The following is a 27,594-nucleotide window of genomic DNA, read 5'->3' on the forward strand; positions in this document are numbered from 1 at the left end:
CACCCTATCCCTCCATCCCTCTCTCTCTCTACCCTATCCCTCCATCCCTCTCTCTCTCTACCCTATCCCTCCATCCCTCTCTCTCTCTACCCTATCCCTCCATCCCTCTCTCTCTCTACCCTATCCCTCCATCCCTCTCTCTCTACCCTATCCCTCCATCCCTCTCTCTCTCTACCCTATCCCTCCATCCCTCTCTCTCTCTACCCTATCCCTCCATCCCTCTCTCTCTACCCTATCCCTCCATCCCTCTTTCTCTCTCTACCCTATCCCTCCATCCCCTCTCTCTCTACCCTATCCCTCCATCCCTCTCTCTCTACCCTATCCCTCCATCCCCCTCTCTCTCTACCCTATCCCTCTATCCCTCTTTCTCTCTACCCTATCCCTCCATCCCTCTCTCTCTCTACCCTATCCCTCCATCCCCTCTCTCTACCCTATCCCTCCATCCCCCTCTCTCTCTACCCTATCCCTCCATCCCTCTCTCTCTCTACCCTATCCCTCCATCCCTCTCTCTCTCTACCCTATCCCTCCATCCCCTCTCTCTCTACCCTATCCCTCCATCCCTCTCTCTCTCTACCCTATCCCTCCATCCCTCTCTCTCTCTACCCTATCCCTCCATCCCCTTTTCTTTCTCTCTCTACCCTATCCCTCCATCCCTCTCTCTCTCTACCCTATCCCTCCATCCCTCTCTCTCTCTACCCTATCCCTCTATCCCTCTCTCTCTCTACCCTATCCCTCCATCCCCTTTTCTTTCTCTCTCTACCCTATCCCTCCACCACTCTCTCTCTCTACCCTATCCCTCCATCCCTCTCTCTCTCTACCCTATCCCTCCATCCCTCTCTCTCTCTACCCTATCCCTCCATCCCTCTCTCTCTCTACCCTATCCCTCCATCCCTCTATCTCTCTACCCTATCCCTCCACCCCTCTCTCTCTCTACCCTATCCCTCCATCCCCTTTTCTTTCTCTCTCTACCCTATCCCTCTATCCCTCTCTCTCTACCCTATCCCTCTATCCCTCTCTCTCTCTACCCTATCCCTCCATCCCCTTTTCTTTTCTCTCTCTACCCTATCCCTCTATCCCTCTCTCTACCCTATCCCTCCATCCCTCTCTCTCTCTACCCTATCCCTCCATCCCTCTCTCTCTCTACCCTATCCCTCCATCCCTCTCTCTCTCGACCCTATCCCTCCATCCCTCTATCTCTCTCTACCCTATCCCTCCATGCCTCTCTCTCTCTACCCTATCCCTCCATCCCTCTCTCTCTCTACCCTATCCCTCCATCCCTCTCTCTCTCTACCCTATCCCTCCATCCCTCTCTCTCTCTACCCTATCCCTCCATCCCTCTCTCTCTCTACCCTATCCCTCTATCCCTCTTTCTCTCTACCCTATCCCTCCATCCCTCTCTCTCTCTACCCTATCCCTCCATCCCCCTCTCTGTCTACCCTATCCCTCCATCCCAGTTTCTCTCTCTACCCTATCCCTCCATCCCTCTCTCTCTCTACCCTATCCCTCCATCCCTCTCTCTCTCTCTACCCTATCCCTCCATCCCTCTCTCTCTCTACCCTATCCCTCCATCCCTCTCTCTCTCTACCCTATCCCTCCATCCCCCTCTCTCTACCCTATCCCTCCATCCCCCTCTCTCTCTACCCTATCCCTCCATCCCTCTCTCTCTCTACCCTATCCCTCCATCCCTCTCTCTCTCTACCCTATCCCTCCATCCCTCTCTCTCTCTACCCTATCCCTCCATCCCCCTCTCTCTCTACCCTATCCCTCTATCCCTCTCTCTCTCTACCCTATCCCTCCATCCCTCTCTCTCTCTACCCTATCCCTCCATCCCTCTCTCTCTCACCCTATCCCTCCATCCCTCTCTCTCTCTACCCTATCCCTCCATCCCTCTCTCTCTCTACCCTATCCCTCCATCCCTCTCTCTCTCTACCCTATCCCTCTATCCCTCTCTCTCTCTACCCTATCCCTCCATCCCTCTCTCTCTCTACCCTATCCCTCCATCCCTCTCTCTCTCTACCCTATCCCTCCATCCCTCTCTCTCTCTACCCTATCCCTCCATGCCTCTCTCTCTCTACCCTATCCCTCCATCCCCCTCTCTCTACCCTATCCCTCCATCCCTCTCTCTCTACCCTATCCCTCCATCCCCCTCTCTCTCTACCCTATCCCTCCATCCCTCTCTCTCTCTACCCTATCCCTCCATCCCTCTTTCTCTCTCTACCCTATCCCTCCATCCCTCTCTCTCTCTACCCTATCCCTCTATCCCTCTCTCTCTCTACCCTATCCCTCCATCCCCCTCTCTCTCTACCCTATCCCTCCATCCCTCTCTCTCTCTACCCTATCCCTCCATCCCTCTCTCTCTCTACCCTATCCCTCCATCCCTCTCTCTCTCTACCCTATCCCTCCATCCCTCTCTCTCTCTACCCTATCCCTCCATCCCTCTCTCTCTCTACCCTATCCCTCCATCCCTCTCTCTCTCTACCCTATCCCTCCATCCCTCTCTCTCTCACCCTATCCCTCCATCCCTCTCTCTCTCTACCCTATCCCTCCATCCCTCTCTCTCTCTACCCTATCCCTCCATCCCTCTCTCTCTCTACCCTATCCCTCCATCCCTCTTTCTCTCTCTACCCTATCCCTCCATCCCCCCCCTCTCTCTCTACCCTATCCCTCCATCCCTCTCTCTCTACCCTATCCCTCCATCCCCTCTCTCTCTACCCTATCCCTCTATCCCTCTTTCTCTCTACCCTATCCCTCCATCCCTCTCTCTCTCTACCCTATCCCTCCATCCCCCTCTCTCTACCCTATCCCTCCATCCCCCTCTCTCTCTACCCTATCCCTCCATCCCTCTCTCTCTCTACCCTATCCCTCCATCCCTCTCTCTCTACCCTATCCCTCCATCCCCCTCTCTCTCTACCCTATCCCTCCATCCCTCTCTCTCTCTACCCTATCCCTCTATCCCTCTCTCTCTCTACCCTATCCCTCCATCCCCTTTTCTTTCTCTCTCTACCCTATCCCTCCATCCCTCTCTCTCTCTACCCTATCCCTCCATCCCTCTCTCTCTCTACCCTATCCCTCTATCCCTCTCTCTCTCTACCCTATCCCTCCATCCCCTTTTCTTTCTCTCTCTACCCTATCCCTCCACCACTCTCTCTCTCTACCCTATCCCTCCATCCCTCTCTCTCTCTACCCTATCCCTCCATCCCTCTCTCTCTCTACCCTATCCCTCCATCCCTCTCTCTCTCTACCCTATCCCTCCATCCCTCTATCTCTCTACCCTATCCCTCCATCCCTCTCTCTCTCTACCCTATCCCTCCATCCCTTCTTTCTCTCTCTACCCTATCCCTCCATCCCTCTCTCTCTCTACCCTATCCCTCCATCCCTCTCTCTCTCTACCCTATCCCTCCATCCCCTTTTCTTTCTCTCTCTACCCTATCCCTCTATCCCTCTCTCTCTCTACCCTATCCCTCCATCCCTCTCTCTCTCTACCCTATCCCTCCATCCCTCTCTCTCTCTACCCTATCCCTCCATCCCTCTCTCTCTCTACCCTATCCCTCCATCCCTCTCTCTCTACCCTATCCCTCCATCCCTCTCTCTCTCTACCCTATCCCTCCATCCCTCTCTCTCTCTACCCTATCCCTCCATCCCTCTCTCTCTCTACCCTATCCCTCCATCCCTCTCTCTCTCTACCCTATCCCTCCATCCCTCTCTCTCTCTACCCTATCCCTCCATCCCTCTCTCTCTCTACCCTATCCCTCCATCCCTCTCTCTCTCTACCCTATCCCTCCATCCCTCTCTCTCTCTACCCTATCCCTCCATCCCTCTCTCTCTCTACCCTATCCCTCCATCCCTCTCTCTCTCTACCCTATCCCTCCATCCCTCTCTCTCTCTACCCTATCCCTCCATCCCTCTCTCTCTACCCTATCCCTCCATCCCTCTCTCTCTCTACCCTATCCCTCCATCCCTCTCTCTCTACCCTATCCCTCCATCCCTCTCTCTCTCTACCCTATCCCTCCATCCCTCTCTCTCTCTACCCTATCCCTCCATCCCTCTCTCTCTCTACCCTATCCCTCCATCCCTCTCTCTCTCTACCCTATCCCTCCATCCCTCTCTCTCTCTACCCTATCCCTCCATCCCTCTCTCTCTCTACCCTATCCCTCCATCCCTCTCTCTCTCTACCCTATCCCTCCATCCCTCTCTCTCTCTACCCTATCCCTCCATCCCTCTCTCTCTCTACCCTATCCCTCCATCCCTCTCTCTCTCTACCCTATCCCTCCATCCCTCTCTCTCTCTACCCTATCCCTCCATCCCTCTCTCTCTACCCTATCCCTCCATCCCTCTCTCTCTCTACCCTATCCCTCTATCCTCTCTCTCTCTCTACCCTATCCCTCCACCCCTCTCTCTCTACCCTATCCCTCCATCCCTCTCTCTCTCTACCCTATCCCTCCATCCCTCTCTCTCTCTACCCTATCCCTCCATCCCTCTCTCTCTCTACCCTATCCCTCTATCCCTCTTTCTCTCTACCCTATCCCTCCATCCCTCTCTCTCTCTACCCTATCCCTCCATCCCTCTCTCTCTCACCCTATCCCTCCATCCCTCTCTCTCTCTACCCTATCCCTCCATCCCTCTCTCTCTCTACCCTATCCCTCCATCCCTCTCTCTCTCTACCCTATCCCTCCATCCCTCTCTCTCTCTACCCTATCCCTCCATCCCTCTCTCTCTCTACCCTATCCCTCCACCCCTCTCTCTCTCTACCCTATCCCTCCATCCCTCTCTCTCTCTACCCTATCCCTCCATCCCTCTCTCTCTCTACCCTATCCCTCCATCCCTCTCTCTCTCTACCCTATCCCTCCATCCCTCTCTCTCTCTACCCTATCCCTCCATCCCTCTCTCTCTCTACCCTATCCCTCCATCCCTCTCTCTCTCTACCCTATCCCTCCATCCCTCTCTCTCTCTACCCTATCCCTCCATCCCTCTCTCTCTACCCTATCCCTCCATCCCTCTCTCTCTCTACCCTATCCCTCCATCCCTCTCTCTCTCTCTACCCTATCCCTCCATCCCTCTCTCTCTCTACCCTATCCCTCCATCCCTCTCTCTCTCTCTCACCCTATCCCTCCATCCCTCTCTCTCTACCCTATCCCTCCATCCCCTCTCTCTCTACCCTATCCCTCCATCCCTCTCTCTCTACCCTATCCCTCCATCCCTCTCTCTCTCTACCCTATCCCTCCATCCCTCTCTCTCTCTACCCTATCCCTCCATCCCTCTTTCTCTCTCTACCCTATCCCTCCATCCCTCTCTCTCTCTACCCTATCCCTCCATCCCTCTCTCTCTCTCTACCCTATCCCTCCATCCCTCTCTCTCTCTACCCTATCCCTCCATCCCCCTCTCTCTCTACCCTATCCCTCCATCCCTCTCTCTCTACCCTATCCCTCCATCCCTCTTTTCTCGCTTCTGTCTACTGTCCATCTGTTTAGATTTCTTTCTTTTTCCCACTCCATTTCTCTTTATCCCTCTTCCTCCCTCTCTCCTGGCTCATTATGTCTTCTGTCCATCCGTTTGGATCTTGTTCTCTCTATCTTTCCTTTCTCTCTCTCTTTCTCTTTACTGTATCCCTCTCTTTCTCTCTTTCTCTTTACTGTATCCCTCTCTTTCTCTCTCTCTTTCTCTTTACTGTATCCCTCTCTTTCTCTCTCTCTTTCTCTTTACTGTATCCCTCTCTTTCTCTCTCTCTTTCTCTTTACTGTATCCCTCTCTTTCTCTCTCTTTCTCTTTACTGTATCCCTCTCTTTCTCTCTCTCTTTCTCTTTACTATATCCCTCTCTTTCTCTCTTTCTTTCTCTTTACTGTCTCTCTCTTTCTCTCTCTCTTTCTCTTTACTGTATCCCTCTCTTTCTCTCTCTCTTTCTCTTTACTGTATCCCTCTCTTTCTCTCTCTCTTTCTCTTTACTATATCCCTCTCTTTCTCTCTCTCTTTCTCTTTACTGTCTCTCTCTTTCTCTCTCTCTTTCTCTTTACTGTATCCCTCTCTTTCTCTCTCTTTCTCTTTACTGTATCCCTCTCTTTCTCTCTCTCTCTTTCTCTTTACTGTATCCCTCTCTTTCTCTCTCTCTTTCTCTTTACTGTCTCTCTCTTTCTCTCTCTCTTTCTCTTTACTGTATCCCTCTCTTTCTCTCTCTTTCTCTTTACTGTATCCCTCTCTTTCTCTCTCTCTCTTTCTCTTTACTGTATCCCTCTCTTTCTCTCTCTTTCTCTTTACTGTATCCCTCTCTTTCTCTCACTCTCTTTCTCTTTACTATATCCCTCTCTTTCTCTCTCTCTTTCTCTTTACTGTATCCCTCTCTTTCTCTCTCTTTCTCTTTACTGTATCCCTCTCTTTCTCTCTCTCTCTTTCTCTTTACTGTATCCCTCTCTTTCTCTCTCTTTCTCTTTACTGTATCCCTCTCTTTCTCTCTCTCTTTCTCTTTACTGTATCCCTCTCTTTCTCACTCTCTTTCTCTTTACTGTATCCCTCTCTTTCTCTCTCTCTCGTTCTCTTTACTGTATCCCTCTCTTTTTACTCTAACCCTTTCTCCCACTCTCCTTGCTCATTGTCTATCTATCTATCTATCTATCTATCTATCTATCTATCTATCTATCTATCTATCTATCTATCTATCTATCTATCTATCTATCTATCTATCTATCTATCTATCTATCTATCTATCTATCTATCTATCTATCTATCTATCTATCTATCTATCTATCTGTCTGTCTGTCTGTCTGTCTGTCTGTCTGTCTGTCTGTCTGTCTGTCTGTCTGTCTGTCTGTCTGTCTGTCTGTCTGTCTGTCTGTCTGTCTGTCTGTCTGTCTGTCTGTCTGTCTGTCTGTCTGTCTGTCTGTCTGTCTGTCTGTCTGTCTGTCTGTCTGTCTGTCTGTCTGTCTGCCTGTCTGCCTGTCTTCAATTCAAGGGGCTTTATTGGCATGGGAAACACGTGTTAACATTGAAGTAGATAATATACAAAGTGAAATACCGGTAAACAATAAAAATGAACAGTAAACATTACACATACAGAAGTTTCAAAAGAATAAAGACATTACAAAGGTCATATTATGTATATATACAGTGTTGTAACGATGTACAAATGGTTAAAGTACACAAGAGAAAATAAATTAGCATAAATATGGGTTGTTTTTACAATGGTGTTTGTTCTTCACTGGTTGACCTTTTCTTGTGGCAACAGGTCACATATCTTGCTGCTGTGATGGCACACTGGTATTTCACCCAGTAGACATGGGAGTTTATCAAAATTGGGTTTGTTTTCGAATTCTTTGTGGGTCTGTAATCTGAGGGAAATATGTGTCTCTAATATGGTCATACATTGGGCAGGAGGTTAGGAAGTGCAGCTCACACTGCCCACCTCATTTTGTGGGCAGTGTGCACATAGCCTGTCTTCTCTTGAGAGCCATGTCTGCCTACGGCGGCCTTTCTCAATAGCAAGGCTATGCTCACTGAGTCTGTACATAGTCAAAGCTTTCCTTAAGTTTGGGTCAGTCACAGTGGTCAGGTATTCTGCCAGGGTCGTGTCTGTCTGTCTGTCTGTCTGTCTGTCTGTCTGTCTGTCTGTCTGTCTGTCTGTCTGTCTGTCTGTCTGTCTGTCTGTCTGTCTGTCCTGTCAAGGAGGTCTTATCTTGACGTTGCACAGACTCTGGAGTCTCAACATAGTGCCGTTTTTCTAATAACTGGTTCACTACTGTGGAAGGACATCCCTTTTCAGGGTCCACATTCTTTTAGGAGAATGGTTCATGGGATGTTTTGGCACGCACGCCAAACGCACGCATCACATACACACATTTGAGCTGAGGAACTCAGGTAGTAGCAGGGGTGATTTGTGTTCAGACCTTCAGCAGCTCTGCACCTGTGGATCAGGGACTATTAGACTATTCCCACATCTGTAGATAACAGAAAATAATTGAAGATAATAATAGATGGAATACTAACTAGATGTGTTAATGGTGTTCTATCTTACTGCTGTTACTGGGTCATGTAGCTCATAGTTGTCCCCTAGACAGTGGGAGGAGCCCTGGATATAGACTATGTGCTTAATACCCAATTATAAACTGGGTGGTTTCGAGCCCTGAATGCTGACAGGCTGACAGCCGTGGTAGATCACGGGTATGACAAAACGTATTTTTACTGCTCTAATTACATGCTTAATACACAATTAGACAATGATACACAATGATACGACTGCAGAATGGGGTACATTTAATTTGATCGCTCTACATCAGATTTTAATGAGCGAATTGATCTTCTAAATTATTTAAATTAAGTAAAACATCAAACTATTTGTGAGTGAATTGTTAGGGACATGACTTGTGCAAATATATTTTGACTTATTTCTATAGTTTTCTACTTTTGGCCATACTGTATAAGAAAAAAATCTGGGTAAACAGCTGTCATTTCTTACTGCCTTCTTTGTGATTTTCTTAAGACCTGGGCACAAACCACAAGCTAAGTCAAGAAAACGTTAAGTATTGGGTCGTGTTCATCAGGGCACGCAGTAACATATTTATTTATGTTGTTCCAGCCCATTGGTCAGCTGGAGAGATATCCAGCACCTGCTGGTCAAGACGTCCAGGCCTGTCCACCTGAAGGCCAATGACTGGAAGACCAACGCAGCCGGACACAGAGGTAGCTACAGTACAATGGACTCCTCCTGTACCAGTGGAGGCTGGTGGAGGGAGAGATGGGGAGGACAGGCATTTTTCCTCCACCAGCCTTCACTGTCATATACTGTATGGCAGTGTTCGTTAACCTGGTCCTTCAGAGATCCCTCAGCATTCAGAGATCCCCCAGCATTCAGAGATCCGCCAGCATTCAGAGATCCCCCAGCATTCAGAGATCCCTCAGCATTCAGAGATCCCCCAGCATTCAGAGATCCCCCAGCATTCAGAGATCCGCCAGCATTCAGAGATCCCTCAGCATTCAGACATCCCCCAGCATTCAGAGATCCGCCAGCATTCAGAGATCCCTCAGCATTCAGACATCCCCCAGCATTCAGAGATCCCCCAGCATTCAGAGATCCGCCAGCATTCAGAGATCCCCCAGCATTCAGACATCCCTCAGCATTCAGAGATCCCCCAGCATTCAGAGATCCGCCAGCATTCAGAGATCCCTCAGCATTCAGACATCCCCCAGCATTCAGAGATCCCCCAGCATTCAGAGATCCGCCAGCATTCAGAGATCCCCCAGCATTCAGACATCCCTCAGCATTCAGAGATCCCTCAGCATTCAGAGATCCCTCAGCATTCAGAGATCCGCCAGCATTCAGAGATCCCCCAGCATTCAGAGATCCGCCAGCATTCAGAGATCCCCCAGCATTCAGAGATCCCCCAGCATTCAGAGATCCCCCAGCATTCAGAGATCCCTCAGCATTCAGAGATCCCCCAGCATTCAGAGATCCCCCAGACATTCAGAGATCCGCCAGCATTCAGAGATCCCTCAGCATTCAGACATCCCCCAGCATTCAGAGATCCGCCAGCATTCAGAGATCCCTCAGCATTCAGACATCCCCCAGCATTCAGAGATCCCTCAGCATTCAGACATTCCCCAGCATTCAGAGATCCCCCAGCATTCAGAGATCCGCCAGCATTCAGAGATCCCCCAGCATTCAGACATCCCTCAGCATTCAGAGATCCCCCAGCATTCAGAGATCCGCCAGCATTCAGAGATCCCTCAGCATTCAGACATCCCCCAGCATTCAGAGATCCCCAGGATTCAGAGATCCGCCAGCATTCAGAGATCCCCCAGCATTCAGACATCCCTCAGCATTCAGAGATCCCTCAGCATTCAGAGATCCGCCAGCATTCAGAGATCCCTCAGCATTCAGACATCCCCCAGCATTCAGACATCCCGCAGCATTCAGAGATCCCCCAGCATTCAGAGATCCGCCAGCATTCAGAGATCCCTCAGCATTCAGACATCCCCCAGCATTCAGAGATCCCCCAGCATTCAGAGATCCCCCAGCATTCAGAGATCCGCCAGCATTCAGAGATCCCCCAGCATTCAGACATCCCTCAGCATTCAGAGATCCCCCAGCATTCAGAGATCCGCCAGCATTCAGAGATCCCTCAGCATTCAGACATCCCCCAGCATTCAGAGATCCCCCAGCATTCAGAGATCCGCCAGCATTCAGAGATCCCCCAGCATTCAGACATCCCTCAGCATTCAGAGATCCCTCAGCATTCAGAGATCCGCCAGCATTCAGAGATCCCTCAGCATTCAGACATCCCCCAGCATTCAGACATCCCCCAGCATTCAGAGATCCGCCAGCATTCAGAGATCCCCCAGCATTCAGAGATCCCTCAGCATTCAGACATCCCCCAGCATTCAGAGATCCCCCAGCATTCAGAGATCCCCCAGCATTCAGAGATCCCCCAGCATTCAGAGATCCGCCAGCATTCAGAGATCCCTCAGCATTCAGACATCCCCCAGCATTCAGAGATCCCCCAGCATTCAGAGATCCACCAGCATTCAGAGATCCCCCAGCATTCAGAGATCCCCCAGCATTCAGAGATCCGCCAGCATTCAAAGATCCCTCAGCATTCAGAGATCCCCCAGCATTCAGAGATCCCTCAGCATTCAGAGATCCGCCAGCATTCAGAGATCCCCCAGCATTCAGAGATCCGCCAGCATTCAGAGATCCCCCAGCATTCAGAGATCCCCCAGCATTCAGAGATCCCCCAGCATTCAGAGATCCCTCAGCATTCAGAGATCCGCCAGCATTCAGAGATCCCTCAGCATTCAGACATCCCCCAGCATTCAGAGATCCGCCAGCATTCAGAGATCCCCCAGCATTCAGAGATCCCCCAGCATTCAGAGATCCCCCAGCATTCAGAGATCCCCCAGCATTCAGAGATCCCCCAGCATTCAGAGATCCGCCAGCATTCAGAGATCCCTCAGCATTCAGACATCCCCCAGCATTCAGAGATCCGCCAGCATTCAGAGATCCCTCAGCATTCAGACATCCCCCAGCATTCAGAGATCCCTCAGCATTCAGACATTCCCCAGCATTCAGAGATCCCCCAGCATTCAGAGATCCGCCAGCATTCAGAGATCCCCCAGCATTCAGACATCCCCCAGCATTCAGAGATCCCCCAGCATTCAGAGATCCGCCAGCATTCAGAGATCCCTCAGCATTCAGACATCCCCCAGCATTCAGAGATCCCCCAGCATTCAGAGATCCGCCAGCATTCAGAGATCCCCCAGCATTCAGAGATCCGCCAGCATTCAGAGATCCCTCAGCATTCAGACATCCCCCAGCATTCAGAGATCCCCCAGCATTCAGAGATCCCCCAGCATTCAGAGATCCCCCAGCATTCAGAGATCCCCCAGCATTCAGAGATCCGCCAGCATTCAGAGATCCCTCAGCATTCAGACATCCCCCAGCATTCAGAGATCCCTCAGCATTCAGACATCCCCCAGCATTCAGAGATCCCCCAGCATTCAGACATCCCCCAGCATTCAGAGATCCCTCAGCATTCAGACATCCCCCAGCATTCAGACATCCCCCAGCATTCAGAGATCCCCCAGCATTCAGAGATCCGCCAGCATTCAGAGATCCCCCAGCATTCAGAGATCCCCCAGCACTCAGAGATCCGCCAGCATTCAGAGATCCGCCAGCATTCAGAGATCCCCCAGCATTCAGAGATCCGCCAGCATTCAAAGATCCCTCAGCATTCAGAGATCCCCCAGCATTCAGAGATCCGCCAGCATTCAGAGATCCCCCAGCATTCAGAGATCCCCCAGCATTCAGAGATCCCCCAGCATTCAGAGATCCCCCAGCATTCAGAGATCCCCCAGCATTCAGAGATCCGCCAGCATTCAGAGATCCCTCAGCATTCAGAGATCCCCCAGCATTCAGAGATCCCTCAGCATTCAGAGATCCCTCAGCATTCAGAGATCCCCCAGCATTCAGAGATCCGCCAGCATTCAGAGATCCCCCAGCATTCAGAGATCCCCCAGCATTCAGAGATCCCCCAGCATTCAGAGATCCCCCAGCATTCAGAGATCCCCCAGCATTCAGAGATCCCCCAGCATTCAGAGATCCCCCAGCATTCAGAGATCCCCCAGCATTCAGAGATCCCCCAGCATTCAGAGATCCCCCAGCATTCAGAGATCCCCCAGCATTCAGAGATCCCCCAGCATTCAGAGATCCCCCAGCATTCAGAGATCCCCCAGCATTCAGAGATCCCCCAGCATTCAGAGATCCCCCAGCATTCAGAGATCCCCCAGCATTCAGAGATCCCCCAGCATTCAGAGATCCCCAGCATTCAGAGATCCCCCCAGCATTCAGAGATCCCCCAGCATTCAGAGATCCCCCAGCATTCAGAGATCCCCCAGCATTCAGAGATCCCCCAGCATTCAGAGATCCCCCAGCATTCAGAGATCCCCCAGCATTCAGAGATCCCCCAGCATTCAGAGATCCCTCAGCATTCAGAGATCCCCCAGCATTCAGAGATCCCCCAGCATTCAGAGATCCCCCAGCATTCAGAGATCCCCCAGCATTCAGAGATCCCCAGCATTCAGAGATCCCCCAGCATTCAGAGATCCCCCAGCATTCAGAGATCCCCCAGCATTCAGAGATCCCCCAGCATTCAGAGATCCCCCAGCATTCAGAGATCCCCCAGCATTCAGAGATCCCCCAGCATTCAGAGATCCCCCAGCATTCAGAGATCCCCCAGCATTCAGAGATCCCCCAGCATTCAGAGATCCGCCAGCATTCAGAGATCCCCCAGCATTCAGAGATCCCCCAGCATTCAGAGATCCCCCAGCATTCAGAGATCCCCCAGCATTCAGAGATCCCCCAGCATTCAGAGATCCCCCAGCATTCAGAGATCCCCCAGCATTCAGAGATCCCCCAGCATTCAGAGATCCCCCAGCATTCAGAGATCCCCCAGCATTCAGAGATCCCCCAGCATTCAGAGATCCCCCAGCATTCAGAGATCCCCCAGCATTCAGAGATCCCCCAGCATTCAGAGATCCCCCAGCATTGCACATAGTTGTTCTGTTCCAGCACTTGTGTTGGTTTATGATTTCCAAGTAATTGCTCGCCTTCGGCTCACAAACTTTTGACTAGTTTTGTGTATCTGATCATATATATATATATATATATATATATATATATATATATCTCATTGCTTAAATGTATGCAGAAATAAGACCTTATAGATGCCCAGTCTTGGTCAGTTTTTTTAGGTAGGGCTGAGTGGGTGTGTGTGTTTGATTAGGGCTGGTACCTCTCTTATCACTTCACCTGTAGAGGAAAGTGTAACATTTGAACTGTTTCTTATAAATCCATCATCAGCTGTGTAGTAGTTACACCAGTTCAGGATATGCTTCCCCCCCTGCCCACCCCCGAAATTAAAGAAAGGAAAAAAGAAAGATGGAAAGTAATAATTTAGGGCAGCTTTCTCTTTAGAAGCTTCACTCATCCATTTAGACACAGGTCTAACTCCTCATCTCTCTCTCTCACTCCCTCTCTCTCTCGCTCCACCCCTGCCTCTCTCTTAGTGAGCCACCTGTATGGCTTTGGGCTGGTGGATGCGGAGGGTATGGTGGTGGAGGCTAAGAAGTGGAGGAGTGTTCCTACCCAGCACACCTGTACTAGGATGTCTGAACGACGTACCAGGTGAGGAAGCAGCGCCCTACCGGTTATGTGGTTCCCTTTGTGCCAAGACAACCTGTAACGTTCACAAAACATTTAAAAACATTCAAATACCCATTCAGGAGGGCTGTGGTATATTTGGTGAAGCATTCAGAATGTTTCAGATAGAACTGTAATGAATAGAGCTCAAACAATTCCTTGTTCTACTGGACACACACACACACACACACACACACACACACACACACACACACACACGCACACACACGCACACACACACATGCACACATAAACACATACACATTCAGACACACACATACATACATACATACATACATACATACATACATACATACATACATACATACATACATACATACATACATACATACATACATACATACATACATACATACACACGTCCTCCTCCCTCACATAACCACTAGTGTTATATTCTAGCTGTTATAAACTGTAATATGTGAAAACAGGGATCTGATGATTATAATGCTTTGTAATTAAATCCGTTTATTTTCATCAGGAGGATATTGTCAGTAATTGGAGCATGTCTACGCATGATGAGCTCATAGCAGGCTGTTGAAGATGCGTAGCGTCTAGGTGTTTATGAAGCACATAGAGGCACTGACTATTATTATATATTATAAGATAATAAAAACAGAGTCGTTTAACGCCGGATGAACTTGTCTACACCCTAACCTTCAGTTAGTTGCAAAACACTCTTTATATTTTCTGTGGGGTGGAAATCATCAGAGTGGATCCAGGGGATTGTGAGGTGTGTGTGTGTGTGTGTGTGTGTGTGTGTGTGTGTGTGTGTGTGTGTGTGTGTGTGTGTGTGTGTGTGTGTGTGTGTGTGTGTGTGTGTGTGTGTGTGTGTGTGTGTGTGTGTGTGCACTGCTTTTGAGCCCTATTCTCTATATAGTGCATTGCGTTTCATCCCTTTAAAGTACATTACATTTAATCCTTATTCTCTATATAGTGCACTACTTTTGAGCCCTATTCCCTATAGGAGATAAAACTGGATCCATCTAGGGTCAGTGACTGCCTGGCTGCCATCCACTTGACTTGAGAGAAACAAAATGGCGGTTGTTTGTTTATGTAACGATGTGAAGATGTCATTCCATTCCAAAACAGCCAGAGAATAAGAAGCGAAAATTGGCACACCTTCCGGCCAAAAACCCACTCAGAAGGTAGTCATGGACACATAGGGAGCCACTTTACATTTAAAGGGGCAATCAGCAGTTGCTACATCCATTTTTGGACTGATACCCATTGATTCTTGAAAAATATAACATATAAATACCTCATGAGCTTAGATCAACTGTTGTACCCCATCAGAACCCAAAATATAAGCTTGTTTTACTCCAATGTTTGTCAACAATGTAAATGTAAACAAACACTATATAGCCTTAAAACATGGTTAAAACTATAATGTGGGTATCATGGAGGGTCAGTCCTTGCATCCATAGCTCTGTTTATGATTTTAATTCATTACAACTCTCCAGCCCCATCTCTCAGCTTTTTTTCCCAGAAATATTGTTAGTTTCTACTGCTGATTGCCCCTTTAATGGTTCATTTCAAAGACCACTGGTTTTTATACTGCCAAAAACGCTCAAAAAGAGGGGAAATATCAAACGCTGTGTGCTTCTTTCCATTCCCTTATCATAGGATTGACTCCTTCTCTGCCAAGTTTGACAATGGACCGAGCTGAGTCATGTTAGCTATCATCACCATTGTGCCGTTGTGCCTGGCACAAACTGGGGGACACTTTTTACGGGTGCACAGGGGAGCATGCTGCTATGTGTGTCACTATGTTCTGGTACTGCAGTTGTGGTGCTAGTGTTCCATTTGAACAGAGAATAGTTTCTCATAAATCTTAGATGTTGCTCCGGAGATGCACAGGGATGAGAGGGGAGGATGACTTGTGTGTATGTGTGAGTGCCTGTGTGTGTTTGTCCATGGGCCAGAACCTCTCAACTTATTCCTGCCACACAAAACCTATACAGATCCCTGGTTGGTTGCGTGTGGGTGAGAAAAGCAAATGTGTAAAGCAAGAACTACAATTAGCTACACAAAATGGTGATCTGTGTATTTGCAGAGCAAAAATATGCAGACATGTGAACCCCTGCTATTTTAACCAGTTTAATGTAACTAAATGTACACTACAATTCAGAAGTTTGGGGTCAATTAGAAATGTCCTTGTTTTTGAAAGAAAAGCACATTTTTTTGTCCATTAAAATAACATCAAATTTAGCGGAAATACAGTGTAGACATTGTTAATGTTGTAAATGACTATTGTAGCTGGAAACAGCTGATTCTTTAAATGGAATATCTACACAGGCGTACAGAGGCCCATTAACAGCAACCACCACTCCTGTGTTCCAATGACACGTTGTGTTAGCTAATCCAAGTTTATAATTTAAAAGGCTAATTGATCATTAGAAAAGCCTTTTGCAATTATGTTAGCACAGCTGAAAACTGTTGTTCTGATTAAAGAAGCAATATAACTGGCCTTCTTTAGACTAGTTGAGTATCTGGAGCATCAGCATTTGTGGGTTCGATTACAGGCTCAAAATGTTCAGAAACAAATAAACTTTATTCTGAAACTCGTCAGTCTATTCTTGTTCTGAGAAATGAAGGCTATTCCATGCGAGAAATTGTCAAGAAACTGAAGATCTCGTACAACACTGTGTACGAGATCTGAGTGGGAGGCCCCGGTGCACAACTGAGCAAGAGGACAAGTACATTAGAGTGTCTAGTTTGAGAAACAGACGCCTCACAAGTCCTCAACTGGCAGCTTCATTAAGTACTACCCGCAAAACACCAGTCTCAACGTCAACAGTGAAGAGGTGACTCCGGGATGCTGGCCTTCTAGGCAGAGTTCCTCTGTGTTCTTTTGCCCATTTTAATCTTTTCTTTTTATTGGTCAGTCTGAGAAATGGCTTTTTCTTTGCAACTCTGCCTAGAAGGCCAGCATCCCGGAGTTGCCTCTTCACTGGAATGTAAAGAAATGATCAGTGCTTTCTCGCTGGTCACTGTAACGTCCGTCTGAAGGAGTAGACCAAGGCGCAGCTTGGGTTGGGTTCATCATATTTTAATTAACGTGAACCAGCAAAACAATAAACAAAACACAATGAACGAACAGTATTGCAGGCTCCTCACAGCTATGCAAAATCAACTTCCCACAAAAGACAGGTGGAAAAAGGGCTACCTAAGTATGGCTCCCAATCAGCGACAACGAAGTACAGCTGTCCCTGATTGAGAGCCATACCAGGCCAAAACACAGAAATACAAAAACTAGATAGGGAACATAGAATGAACATAGAAATATTAAATATAGAACATACATCAAAACCCCAAACACACAAAACAAACACCCCCCTGCCACGCCCTGACCAAACTACTATAACAAATAACCCCTTTTACTGGTCAGGACGTGACAATCACACACTGGTTGAATCAACGTTTTTTCCGCATCATTTCAATGGAATTAAGTTGAACCAATGTGGAATAGACGTTGAATTGACCTCTGTGCCCAGTGGGATGTGCTTTTATGGTCTGTCCTACACTCTTAGTAAAAAAGGTTCCAAAATGGTGCTTTGGCTGTTGCCATATGAGAACCCTTTTTGGTTTATGGTAGAACCCTTTTGGGTTTCAGGTAGAACTCTCTGTGGAAAGGGTTCTACCTGGAACCCAAAAGTGTTCTACCTGGAACCAAAAATGGTTCTTTAAAGAGTTCTCCTATGGGGACAGCCGAAGAACCCTTTTAGGTTCCAGGTAGCACTTTTGTAGGAAGTCAGTTAGCCAATGATATGTGACGGTAATTCAATTTCATATTGGCTGCTTTCTATTCATTCTGTCACTGCCCGTGTAGTTCCCTTAGTAACACAACTCTCCTCTAACACCCCGTGCAGTCTATAATACAGTCGAAATTTGTCTAATACAGTCGTTTCAGAAAAGGGTAGCTTTTAGGGTAGCAGTACAGTGAGGGAAAAAAGTATTTGATCCCCTGCTGATTTTGTACGTTTGCCCACTGACAAAGAAATGATCAGTCTATAATCAGTCTATAATAACAACAAAAAAGTCCAGAAAAATGCATGTCAAAAATTTTATAAATTGATTTGCATTTTAATGAGGGAAATAAGTATTTGACCCCCTCTCACTCAGAAAGATTTCTGTCTCCCAGGTGTCTTTTATACAGGTAACGAGCTGAGATTAGGAGCACACTCTTAAAGGGAGTGCTCCTAATCTCAGTTTGTTACCTGTATAAAAGACACCTGTCCACAGAAGCAAACAATCAATCAGATTCCAAACTCTCCACAATGGCCAAGACCAAAGAGCTCTCCAAGGATGTCAGGGACAAGATTGTAGACCTACACAAGGCTGGAATGGGCTACAAGACCATCGCCAAGCAGCTTGGTGAGAAGGTGAAAACAGTTGGTGCGATTATTCACAAATGGAAGAAACACAAAAGAACTGTCAATCTCCCTCGGCCTGTGGCTCCATGCAAGATCTCACCTCGTGGAGTTGCAATGATCATGAGAACGGTGAGGAATCAGCCCAGAACTACACGGGAGAATCTTGTCAATAATCTCAAGGCAGCTGGGACCATAGTCACCAAGAAAACAATTGGTAACACACTACGCCGTGAAGGACTGAAATCCTGCAACGCCCGCAAGGTCCCCCTGCTCAAGAAAGCACATATACATGCCCGTCTGAAGTTTGCCAATGAACATCTGAATGATTCAGAGGACAACTGGGTGAAAGTGTTGTGGTCAGATGAGATCAAAATGGAGCTCTTTGGCATCAACTCAACTCGCCGTGTTTGGAGGAGGAGGAATGCTGCCTATGACCCCAAGAACACCATCCCCACCGTCAAACATGGAGGTGGAAACATTATGCTTTGGGGGTGTTTTTCTGCTAAGGGGACAGGACAGCTTCACCACATCAAAGGGACAATGGACGGGGCCATGGACAGTCAAATCTTGGGTGAGAACCTCCTTCCCTCAGCCAGGGCATTGAAAATGGGTCGTGGATGGGTATTCCAGCATGACAATGACCCAAAACACACGGCCAAGGCAACAAAGGAGTGGCTCAAGAAGAAGCACATTAAGGTCCTGGAGTGGCCTAGCCAGTCTTCAGACCTTAATCCCATAGAAAATCTGTGGAGGGAGCTGAAGGTTCGAGTTGCCAAACATCAGCCTCGAAACCTTAATGACTTGGAGAAGATCTGCAAAGAGGAGTGGGACAAAATCCCTCCTGAGATGTGTGCAAACCTGGTGGCCAACTACAAGAAACGTCTGACCTCTGTGATTGCCAACAAGGGTTTTGCCACCAAGTACTAAGTCATGTTTTGCAGAGGGGTCAAATACTTATTGCCCTCATTAAAATCCAAATCAATTTATAACATTTTTGACATGCGTTTTTTTATAAATATTTTGTTGTTATTCTGTCTCTCACTGTTCAAATAAACCTACCATTAAAATTATAGACCGATCATTTCTTTGTCAGTGGGCAAACGTACAAAATCAGCAGGGGATCAAATACTTTTTTCCCTCACTGTATGTTTCACATGTCTGGTTGTCTTTGGTTTGTGAGTGGCCCCAGGCTTGCATAACAGTGATACTGCTTCTGACTCAGTCCTTCACAGAAAAACAGGAAGGAAAGAGAAAACATTACTTTGTTTCGAGGAAACCATATATTTTTTTAAAACATTCACCACTTTGCAACGGAAACACATTGAATAGGTTCAGAGCTTACTTTTTTCTCAAGGATGCTCAAGGCAATCTTCTTGTTTAGAAAATCATTTTTGAAAGGCTTTAATGTATTATCTTCACATTTCAATAGAAGCTTTCACAGAAAGTTATTCTTAAATTGAAATGCAATACTTGAGATGCTTTTAGTAGGGATTCTTCAACAAGAGACAAATCGTTTTCATGCTAACATCTTAGTTATATGTAAAATTGCACAACTAAGATCTCTTTGGCAAAATTTATGACAGATTTCTTGAATTATCTTAGAATAATTCTGACTATTTTGAGGTGGACAAACCATATTATTGCTAGTACTCGTTTTTCAAGTGAAGGTGTTTTAAAGGAGTATGGGAGCACACTCGTTCGGTACGCCTAGCCGAACGGAAGCATGTTGACGCCTTTACTCCCTTGGCACATGTAGATCTAGAAACATTGTCGAAAAAGCTAATGGAAAAATATTAGTATAAGTTGGAGCTATTACCATAATGTTCATACGTATTGCCAGGAATTGTTACTGACCACATGAAGTATTTACACGTATCAGATCCTTTCAGATCTACACAAGTGCCTATAGGCCCTAGGGCAGGGGTCACCAACCCTGTTCCTGGAGAGATACCGTCCTGTATGTTTTAACTCCAACCCTGTTCCTGGAGAGATACCGTCCTGTATGTTTTAACTCCAACCCTGTTCCTGGAGAGATACCGTCCTGTATGTTTTAACTCCAACCCTGTTCCTGGAGAGTTACTGTCCTGTATGTTTTAACTCCAACCCTGTTCCTGGAGAGTTACCGTCCTGTATGTTTTAACTCCAACCCTGTTCCTGGAGAGATACCGTCCTGTATGTTTTAACTCCAACCCTGTTCCTGGAGAGATACCGTCCTGTATGTTTTAACTCCAACCCTGTTCCTGGAGAGTTACCGTCCTGTATGTTTTAACTCCAACCCTGTTCCTGGAGAGTTACCGTCCTGTATGTTTTAACTCCAACCCTGTTCCTGGAGAGATACCGTCCTGTATGTTTTAACTCCAACCCTGTTCCTGGAGAGTTACCGTCCTGTATGTTTTAACTCCAACCCTGTTCCTGGAGATAACGAGATATCCTCAGCTCACCCCTAACAAAGGTCTCTGAATACTCGCTCTCTAAAAAACATCTCACTCAATATGAATAGGGTATTCTGTGCACGTGTGCGTGTCAGTCTGCTAAACCAAAATCAACTTAGATCTTCCATGATTTACTGTACTACTACCCTGACTGCCTGTCAGCGGTCCAAATGTCATCACCTCATATGACTCCCTTGGATAGGATCTGGAGCCTCCTGATAATAGAAGTCAAATGTCTAGTGAGGAATAAGGATTTGATTATGTACAGTAGCACGTCCATCAAAGACTGTGTTCCTGCCACAGATTCTTAACACAGTGTGCGTCCCAAATGGCAGCCTATTCACTAGATAGTGCACTACGTTTGACCCATTTGGGATGTAGCCACAGTCAAGTATAGCAGCACTGGAGGGCATTGTGGACTGCTGTTTGCAACGTGACACTCTGCTTTGATTATTGATTGGTGACAATCTGTCCTTCAGTGTGACATGTCACACACACATGCATGCAAACACACACTCGCTGTCTCTCTCTTCTTCTCTCTCGCTCTCTCTCACACACACACACACAGACTCTCTCACTTACTCACCCACACACACAAATGCACGCACGCACGCACACACTCACACACACAGGCCTGTTGGTCTTCAGTTGGAGTCTCATTAGCCTGGAGGCTGAGCCAATTGAATGCTGATCCACCTCCGTCCAATAGAGCAGTGGAAAATATCCTGTCAGGTTTCATGAGAGAGATGAACATTCACATGACTATATCTCTGCTGTGTGTCTGTGTGTGTCTGTCTGTGCCTGTGTGTGTGTGTGTGTGTGTGTGTGTGTGTGTGTGTGTGTGTGTGTGTGTGTGTGTGTGTGTGTGTGTGTGTGTGTGTGTGTGTGTGTGTGTGTGTGTGTGTGTGCGTGTGCCTGTGTCTGTGTCTGTGCCTGTGCCTGTGTGTGTGCCTGTGTCTGTGTGTGCGTGTGGGCATGTCTGTGCCTGTGCCTGTGCCTATGTCTGTGTGTGCGTGTGTGCGTCCCTGTGTGTGCGTCCCTGTGTGTGTGTCCCTGTGTGTGTGTGTGTGTGTGTGTGTGTGTGTGTGTGTGTGTGTGTGTGTGTGTGTGTGTGTGTGTGTGTGTGTGTGTGTGTGTGTGTGTGTGTGTGTGTGTGTGTGTGTGTGTGTGTGCGTGCCTGTGCCTGTGTCTGTGTGTGCATGTCTGTGCCTGTGCCTGTGCCTATGTCTGTGTGTGCCTGTGTGTGCGTGTGTGCGTGCCTGTGTGTGTGTGCATCTGGATGGGGGGGATTACAAGTTTTGGATGGGTACATAGTTCTGTGTCGTCCAAATCAGTGTTATTGACTTGCCATCTGTGGGTCGTAAACAAAGCAACTGTGATTCAATGTCTTTAAACTGATGTGTTCGTAGATCAGTGGAAATATAACTGTTATTATGTGTTGCCTATGAAAACACATGAATAAGCCTTTGGCATTTTGTTGCAGAACAGTTTTTTGCTAGCAACTTGCTTTGAACATTGCTCATCCCTATATTTATATATTCTTATTCCTTCCTATTACTTGTTATTGCTTACTGCACTGTCGGAGACTAAAAGCACAAGCATTTCACTACACTCGCAATAACATCTGCTAACCATGTGTATGTGACCAATACATTTGATTTGAATAAGTGCCCACCAGAGGCTGTGAGAGAAGATCAGTGGGGAAAACGAGAAAACCTGAACATGCATTTACAGCTTTATAATGCTCACTGTAAGGGGGTTACCATGAATTTGACAGCTTTATAATGCTCACTGTAAGGGGGTTACCATGAATTTGACAGCTTTATAATGCTCACTGTAAGGGGGTTACCATGAATTTGACAGCTTTATAATGCTCACCGTAAGGGGGTTACCATGAATTTGACAGCTTTATAATGCTCACTGTAAGGGGGTTACCATGAATTTGACAGCTTTATAATGCTCACTGTAAGGGGGTTACCATGAATTTGACAGCTTTATAATGCTCACCGTAAGGGGGTTACCATGAATTTGACAGCTTTATAATGCTCACTGTAAGGGGGTTACCATGAATTTGACAGCTTTATAATGCTCACCGTAAGGGGGTTACCATGAATTTGACAGCTTTATAATGCTCACTGTAAGGGGGTTACCGTGAATTTGACAGCTTTATAATGCTCACTGTAAGGGGGTTACCATGAATTTGACAGCTTTATAATGCTCACTGTAAGGGGGTTACCATGAATTTGACAGCTTTATAATGCTCACTGTAAGGGGGTTACCATGAATTTGACAGCTTTATAATGCTCACTGTAAGGGGGTTACCATGAATTTGACAGCTTTATAATGCTCACTGTAAGGGGGTTACCATGAATTTGACAGCTTTATAATGCTCACTGTAAGGGGGTTACCATGAATTTGACAGCTTTATAATGCTCACTGTAAGGGGGTTACCGTGAATTTGACAGCTTTATAATGCTCACTGTAAGGGGGTTACCGTGAATTTGACAGCTTTATAATGCTCACTGTAAGGGGGTTACCATGAATTTGACAGTAGCTTACAAGCAGCTCGGTGGTCAGTAACATTCTGTATTTCATAGTACAGTACACCTGCTGTAATATCAATATGGTATCAATGCAAGTACTGTGTAATGACACACAGTACAATACTGTAACATTTACTTTATTATGCTGTAAAAAAGTAAATGTTACTGTAATCGGAATGAATACATGAATGAATGAAATGAAATGAGGGGATGGGTTTGTATTTTACAGTATTTTACTGTGGGATTAGTGCAAGCAGTTTGGCTGCTAAGTGTTTCCACATTACAGCAAACAGTATCAATGAATATGTTGTGTTTTATATCACTTGCACTTCTAGAGGCCTTAACAAAAGCTTCCAAACTGGCAGCAACTACAGAGCAAAACAGACCAAAAGGACATGGCAAAATGAACCATTTAAGGTTTAAGACTTTCTGCCAGTCCAATCTGTTCCCTATAAATGTTTAATTGATGGGGCACTTTAACCACATAGGAGTAAAATTGGTACAGCATTCCCGCTCATGGGTGCAACAATTATAGCCTCTTACAAGGTATGCTTCACAATATGTTAATGAGCAAGAAATAACAATACTGTGCACCCACTAGTGGACAAAATGGTTTTTGGCACTCAAAATATACACTACGGTACTGTATTCTGTGGGGTAGAATTACAATACCATTTGAAAAACAGAACCAACTTTGGGAAACTTTGATTTACAGTATGGTGCAGTAAAACGTTTCAGCGTCTTTTACTGTTGATAATGCCTCAAATGACCTAATAAGTGACAGTTTTCCGTTACAGTGCTCTATGTACTGTATCTCATATGGTATGATGATGCAATGGAAACAATGGGAGTCTGTCTGCACTCTTTCATAGTCCTTATTTAAAAAATGATGTCAGTCACAGGTGGTTAGGTTTCAAAAACAGGATACTGGAAAGGATATACCTGCACACTGTCAAAAACATGGAGAGAAAAAATGAAGCTCAGATCAAATCAAAAAGCGAATAAAAACAGATTATGTTTCACTGGCCTACACACAATACCCCATAATGTCAAAGGGGAATTATGTTTTTAGACATTTTTACAAATTCAACCCCTTTGTTATGGCAAGCCTACAGACGTTTAGGAGTAAATATTTGCTTAACAAGTCACATAAGTTGCATGTACTCACTCTGTGTGCAATAATAGTTTTTAACATGATTTTTGAATGACTGCCTCATCTTTGTACCCCACACGTTCAATTATCTCTAAAGTCCCTCTGTCGAGCAATGAATTTCAAACACAGATTCAACCGCAAAGACCAGGGAGGTTTTCCAATGCCTCGCAAAGAAGGGCACCTATTGGTAGATTAGTAAAAAAAATCAGATATTGAATATCCCTTTTAGCATGGTGAAGTTAGGAATTACACTTTATCAATACACCCAGTCACTACAAATATACAGCCGTCCGTCCTAACTCAGTTGGCGGAGAGGAAGGAAAATGCTCAGGGATTTCACCATGATGCCAATGGTGACTTTAAAACAGTTACATATTTTAATGGCTGTGATAGGAGAAAACTGAGGATCAACAACATTTTAGTTACTCGGCAATACTAACCCAAATGACAGAGTGTCAAGGGGTGAGTGTAGCTGGTGCATGGAAGTCAGGCGCAGGAGAGCAGAGATGAGTGGACAAAGCACTTTACTTAGGCAATCATTTGCACAGAACGCAACCGCGTCACAAAACAAATGCCCAACAAACAAGTGAGGCAGCACAAAGTACAAAAACCCAAGTTCAAAGTACAGGCTGCCACAAAGCACAGGTATAAAACCAAACCCGGCGCAAACCAGCCGGAAGCGTGCCAACCTCAACAATAAACAATTTCACACACAGACATGGGGGGAACAGAGGGTTAAATACACGACAAGTAATGAGGGAAATGAAAACCAGGTGTGTGGGGAAAACAAGACAAAACAAATGGAAAATGAAAGGTGGATCGGCGATGGCTAGAAGACCGGTGACGTCGACCGCCGAACGCCGCCTGAACAAGGAGAGGAACCGACTTCGGCGGAAGTCGTGTCACAGAGTGAAATGAAGGAAGCCTGTACAGAATAAAACTATTCCAAAATATGCATCCTGTTTGCAACAAGGCACTAAAGTAATACTGCTAAAAATGTGGCAAAGCAATTCACTTTTTGGCCTGAATACAAAGTGTTATGTTTTGGGCAAATCCAATACAACAAATTACTGAGTACCACTCCCCATATTTCCAAGCATAGTGGTGGCTGCATCATGTTATGGGTATGCCTGTAATTGTTAAGGATTGTGGATTTTTGTCAGAATAAAAAATAAAACGGAATGGAGTTAAGCACAGACAAAATCCTAGAGGAAAACCTGGTTCAGTCTGCTTTCTACCAGAAACTGGGATATTAATTCACCTTTCAGCAAGACAATAACTTAACAACACAAGGCCCAATCCCACACTGGAGTATTCGGCACATGTGACAAATAAAATTTGATTTGATTTGAGTTGCTTACCAAGAAGAAAGTGAATGTTCCTGAGAGGCAGAGTTACAGTTTTGACTTTTGAGTGCTTGAAAATCTAGGGCAAGACTTGAAAATGGTGGCCTAGCAATGATCAACAACCAATTTGACAGAGCTTGAAGAATTAAAAAAGAATAATGTGCAAATATTGTACTATCCAGGTGTGCAAAGCTCTTAGAAACGTACCCAGAAAGTCTCACAGCTGTATTCGCTGTCGCAGGTCATTCTGACATGTATTAACTCAGGGGTGTGAGTACTTATGTAAATGAGATATCTATGTGTTTCATTTTCAATAAATTTGCTAAAATAAAAAAAAACATGTTTTCACTTTGTCGTTAAGGGGTATTGTGTAGATGGGTGAGAAGAAATAAAAACATCAAATTTGAATTCAGGCTGTAACACACAAACACAGAGTTAATTTGCTCACACACAAATAACACGCACACACATTCATACTGACTCTACACATGCACACACACTCTCATACAATCATCATATACGCTGCTGCTACTCTGTTTATCATATATCCTGATGCCTAGTCACCCTACCCCTATACAAACAGTACTACCCCTACCACTCCAGTAAATATACAGGCTGTGTATAATATTACAGGCTGTGTCACAGCCGCCTGTAACCGGGAGACCCATGTAAATATGGTATTGACACTGACCCTGGAACTGACATTGTATATAGCTGCTGATCCTGGCACTTACCCTGTATACTTACTTCCTCGTGTTCTTCTTATGTGTTTTTATTCCACTTTACTTTATTTTATAGTATACTATTTTTACTGCTGATATTGATTACTGCATTGTTGGGAAAGAACTCGCAAGAAAGGCATTTCACTGTACTTGTGCACATGACAATAAAACGTCAAACTGTATAAACTTTTCCAAAGATGCAGAGTTAAATAAGAAAAATTAAACACTTCAGAAATAAAACACACAAGAATGAAGTTATATACAAGGAGTACCAACAAAAATTCTATAAAATAAATCATTTATTAGGAGATGCAAAAATATTGCATATTTATTTGGACATGATGCTTGCACAGCAGGGTTGGGGTCCGTTTGAATTGAAGTCAGTCAATTCAGGAAGTGATTTGTATTTTTTTTTAAAGTAAAAATGTTGGAAATAAATACCTTCTCCTTGTCAGTTCATTGAAATAGATACCCTTTTTCCAATTATTGAATTGGAATGTCAGTTTACTGAGCCCAACCCTGGTTTATTGAGCCCATCCCTGCTTTACAGTGCAATAAAGTGCATTTAAATATAAGTGAAAAAACTCATGTTTTGTTTGACTTAACCAGCATCAGTGTCTCAAAGGCTAGCACACACTCCTGGTTTATATACAATTATTTGCCCTAATTAATATATAATAATTATATCATATCTTTGCATCTGAGCTTCCGTTTGAGATTTTTTCCCCCTCATCAATACATTTGGCTACACCTGCTATCTTTGATCGCATCACAGCTCTGCCAATAAACGACACAACCCACACACTCATGTGCTACTGCTGTGTGTGTGCCCTTCTGTTCTGTAGTACCGATAGTAAGACCCTCACACTCAATTGCTTCAACACAAACCTTTATTAGTTGGCGATCTTAAGGATCGGAATGTTGTGAAATAATAAAAGTAGCCAATGTTGGAGTAATTGGGGGTTTGGGTCCTAGTTCACTCACTTCACACTGCTCTCTCCCACTTGGACAAGAGGGGAAATAACTATGTGAGAATGCTGTTCACAGACTACAACTCAGCGTTGAAAACCATATCCCCCTCCAAGCTCCTCACCAAGCTGGGGAACCTGGGACTGAACACCTTCCTCTGGAGCTGGATCCTGGACTTCCTGATGGGATGGCCCCAGGTGGTGAGGGTAGGCAACGACACCTCCGCCACACTGACCCTCAACACGGGGGCCCCTCAAGGGTGTGTGCTTAGTCCCCTCCTGTACTCCCTGTTCACCCACAACTGTGTGGCCACGCATGACTCCAACACCATTATCAAGTTCGCTGACAACACGGCG

General features: G+C 46.1%; 1 protein-coding gene across 8 annotated transcripts in view; it reads left to right on the forward strand.

The window, feature by feature from the left end:
• Positions 1 to 27,594, forward strand: part of LOC106562734 (proprotein convertase subtilisin/kexin type 6) — a 101,544-nt gene that overhangs the window by 32,593 nt on the left and 41,357 nt on the right. For all 8 annotated transcript variants that reach the window (XM_045708235.1, XM_045708237.1, XM_045708232.1 and 5 more), the window contains exons 10-11: positions 8,562 to 8,665; positions 13,547 to 13,664. In XM_045708235.1, coding sequence (XP_045564191.1) covers positions 8,562 to 8,665; positions 13,547 to 13,664 — 222 coding nt within the window. The remainder of the gene's footprint in view (positions 1 to 8,561; positions 8,666 to 13,546; positions 13,665 to 27,594) is intronic.

This window comes from Salmo salar, chromosome ssa26 (genome assembly GCF_905237065.1).
Source record: "Salmo salar chromosome ssa26, Ssal_v3.1, whole genome shotgun sequence".
NCBI lineage: Eukaryota > Metazoa > Chordata > Actinopteri > Salmoniformes > Salmonidae > Salmo > Salmo salar.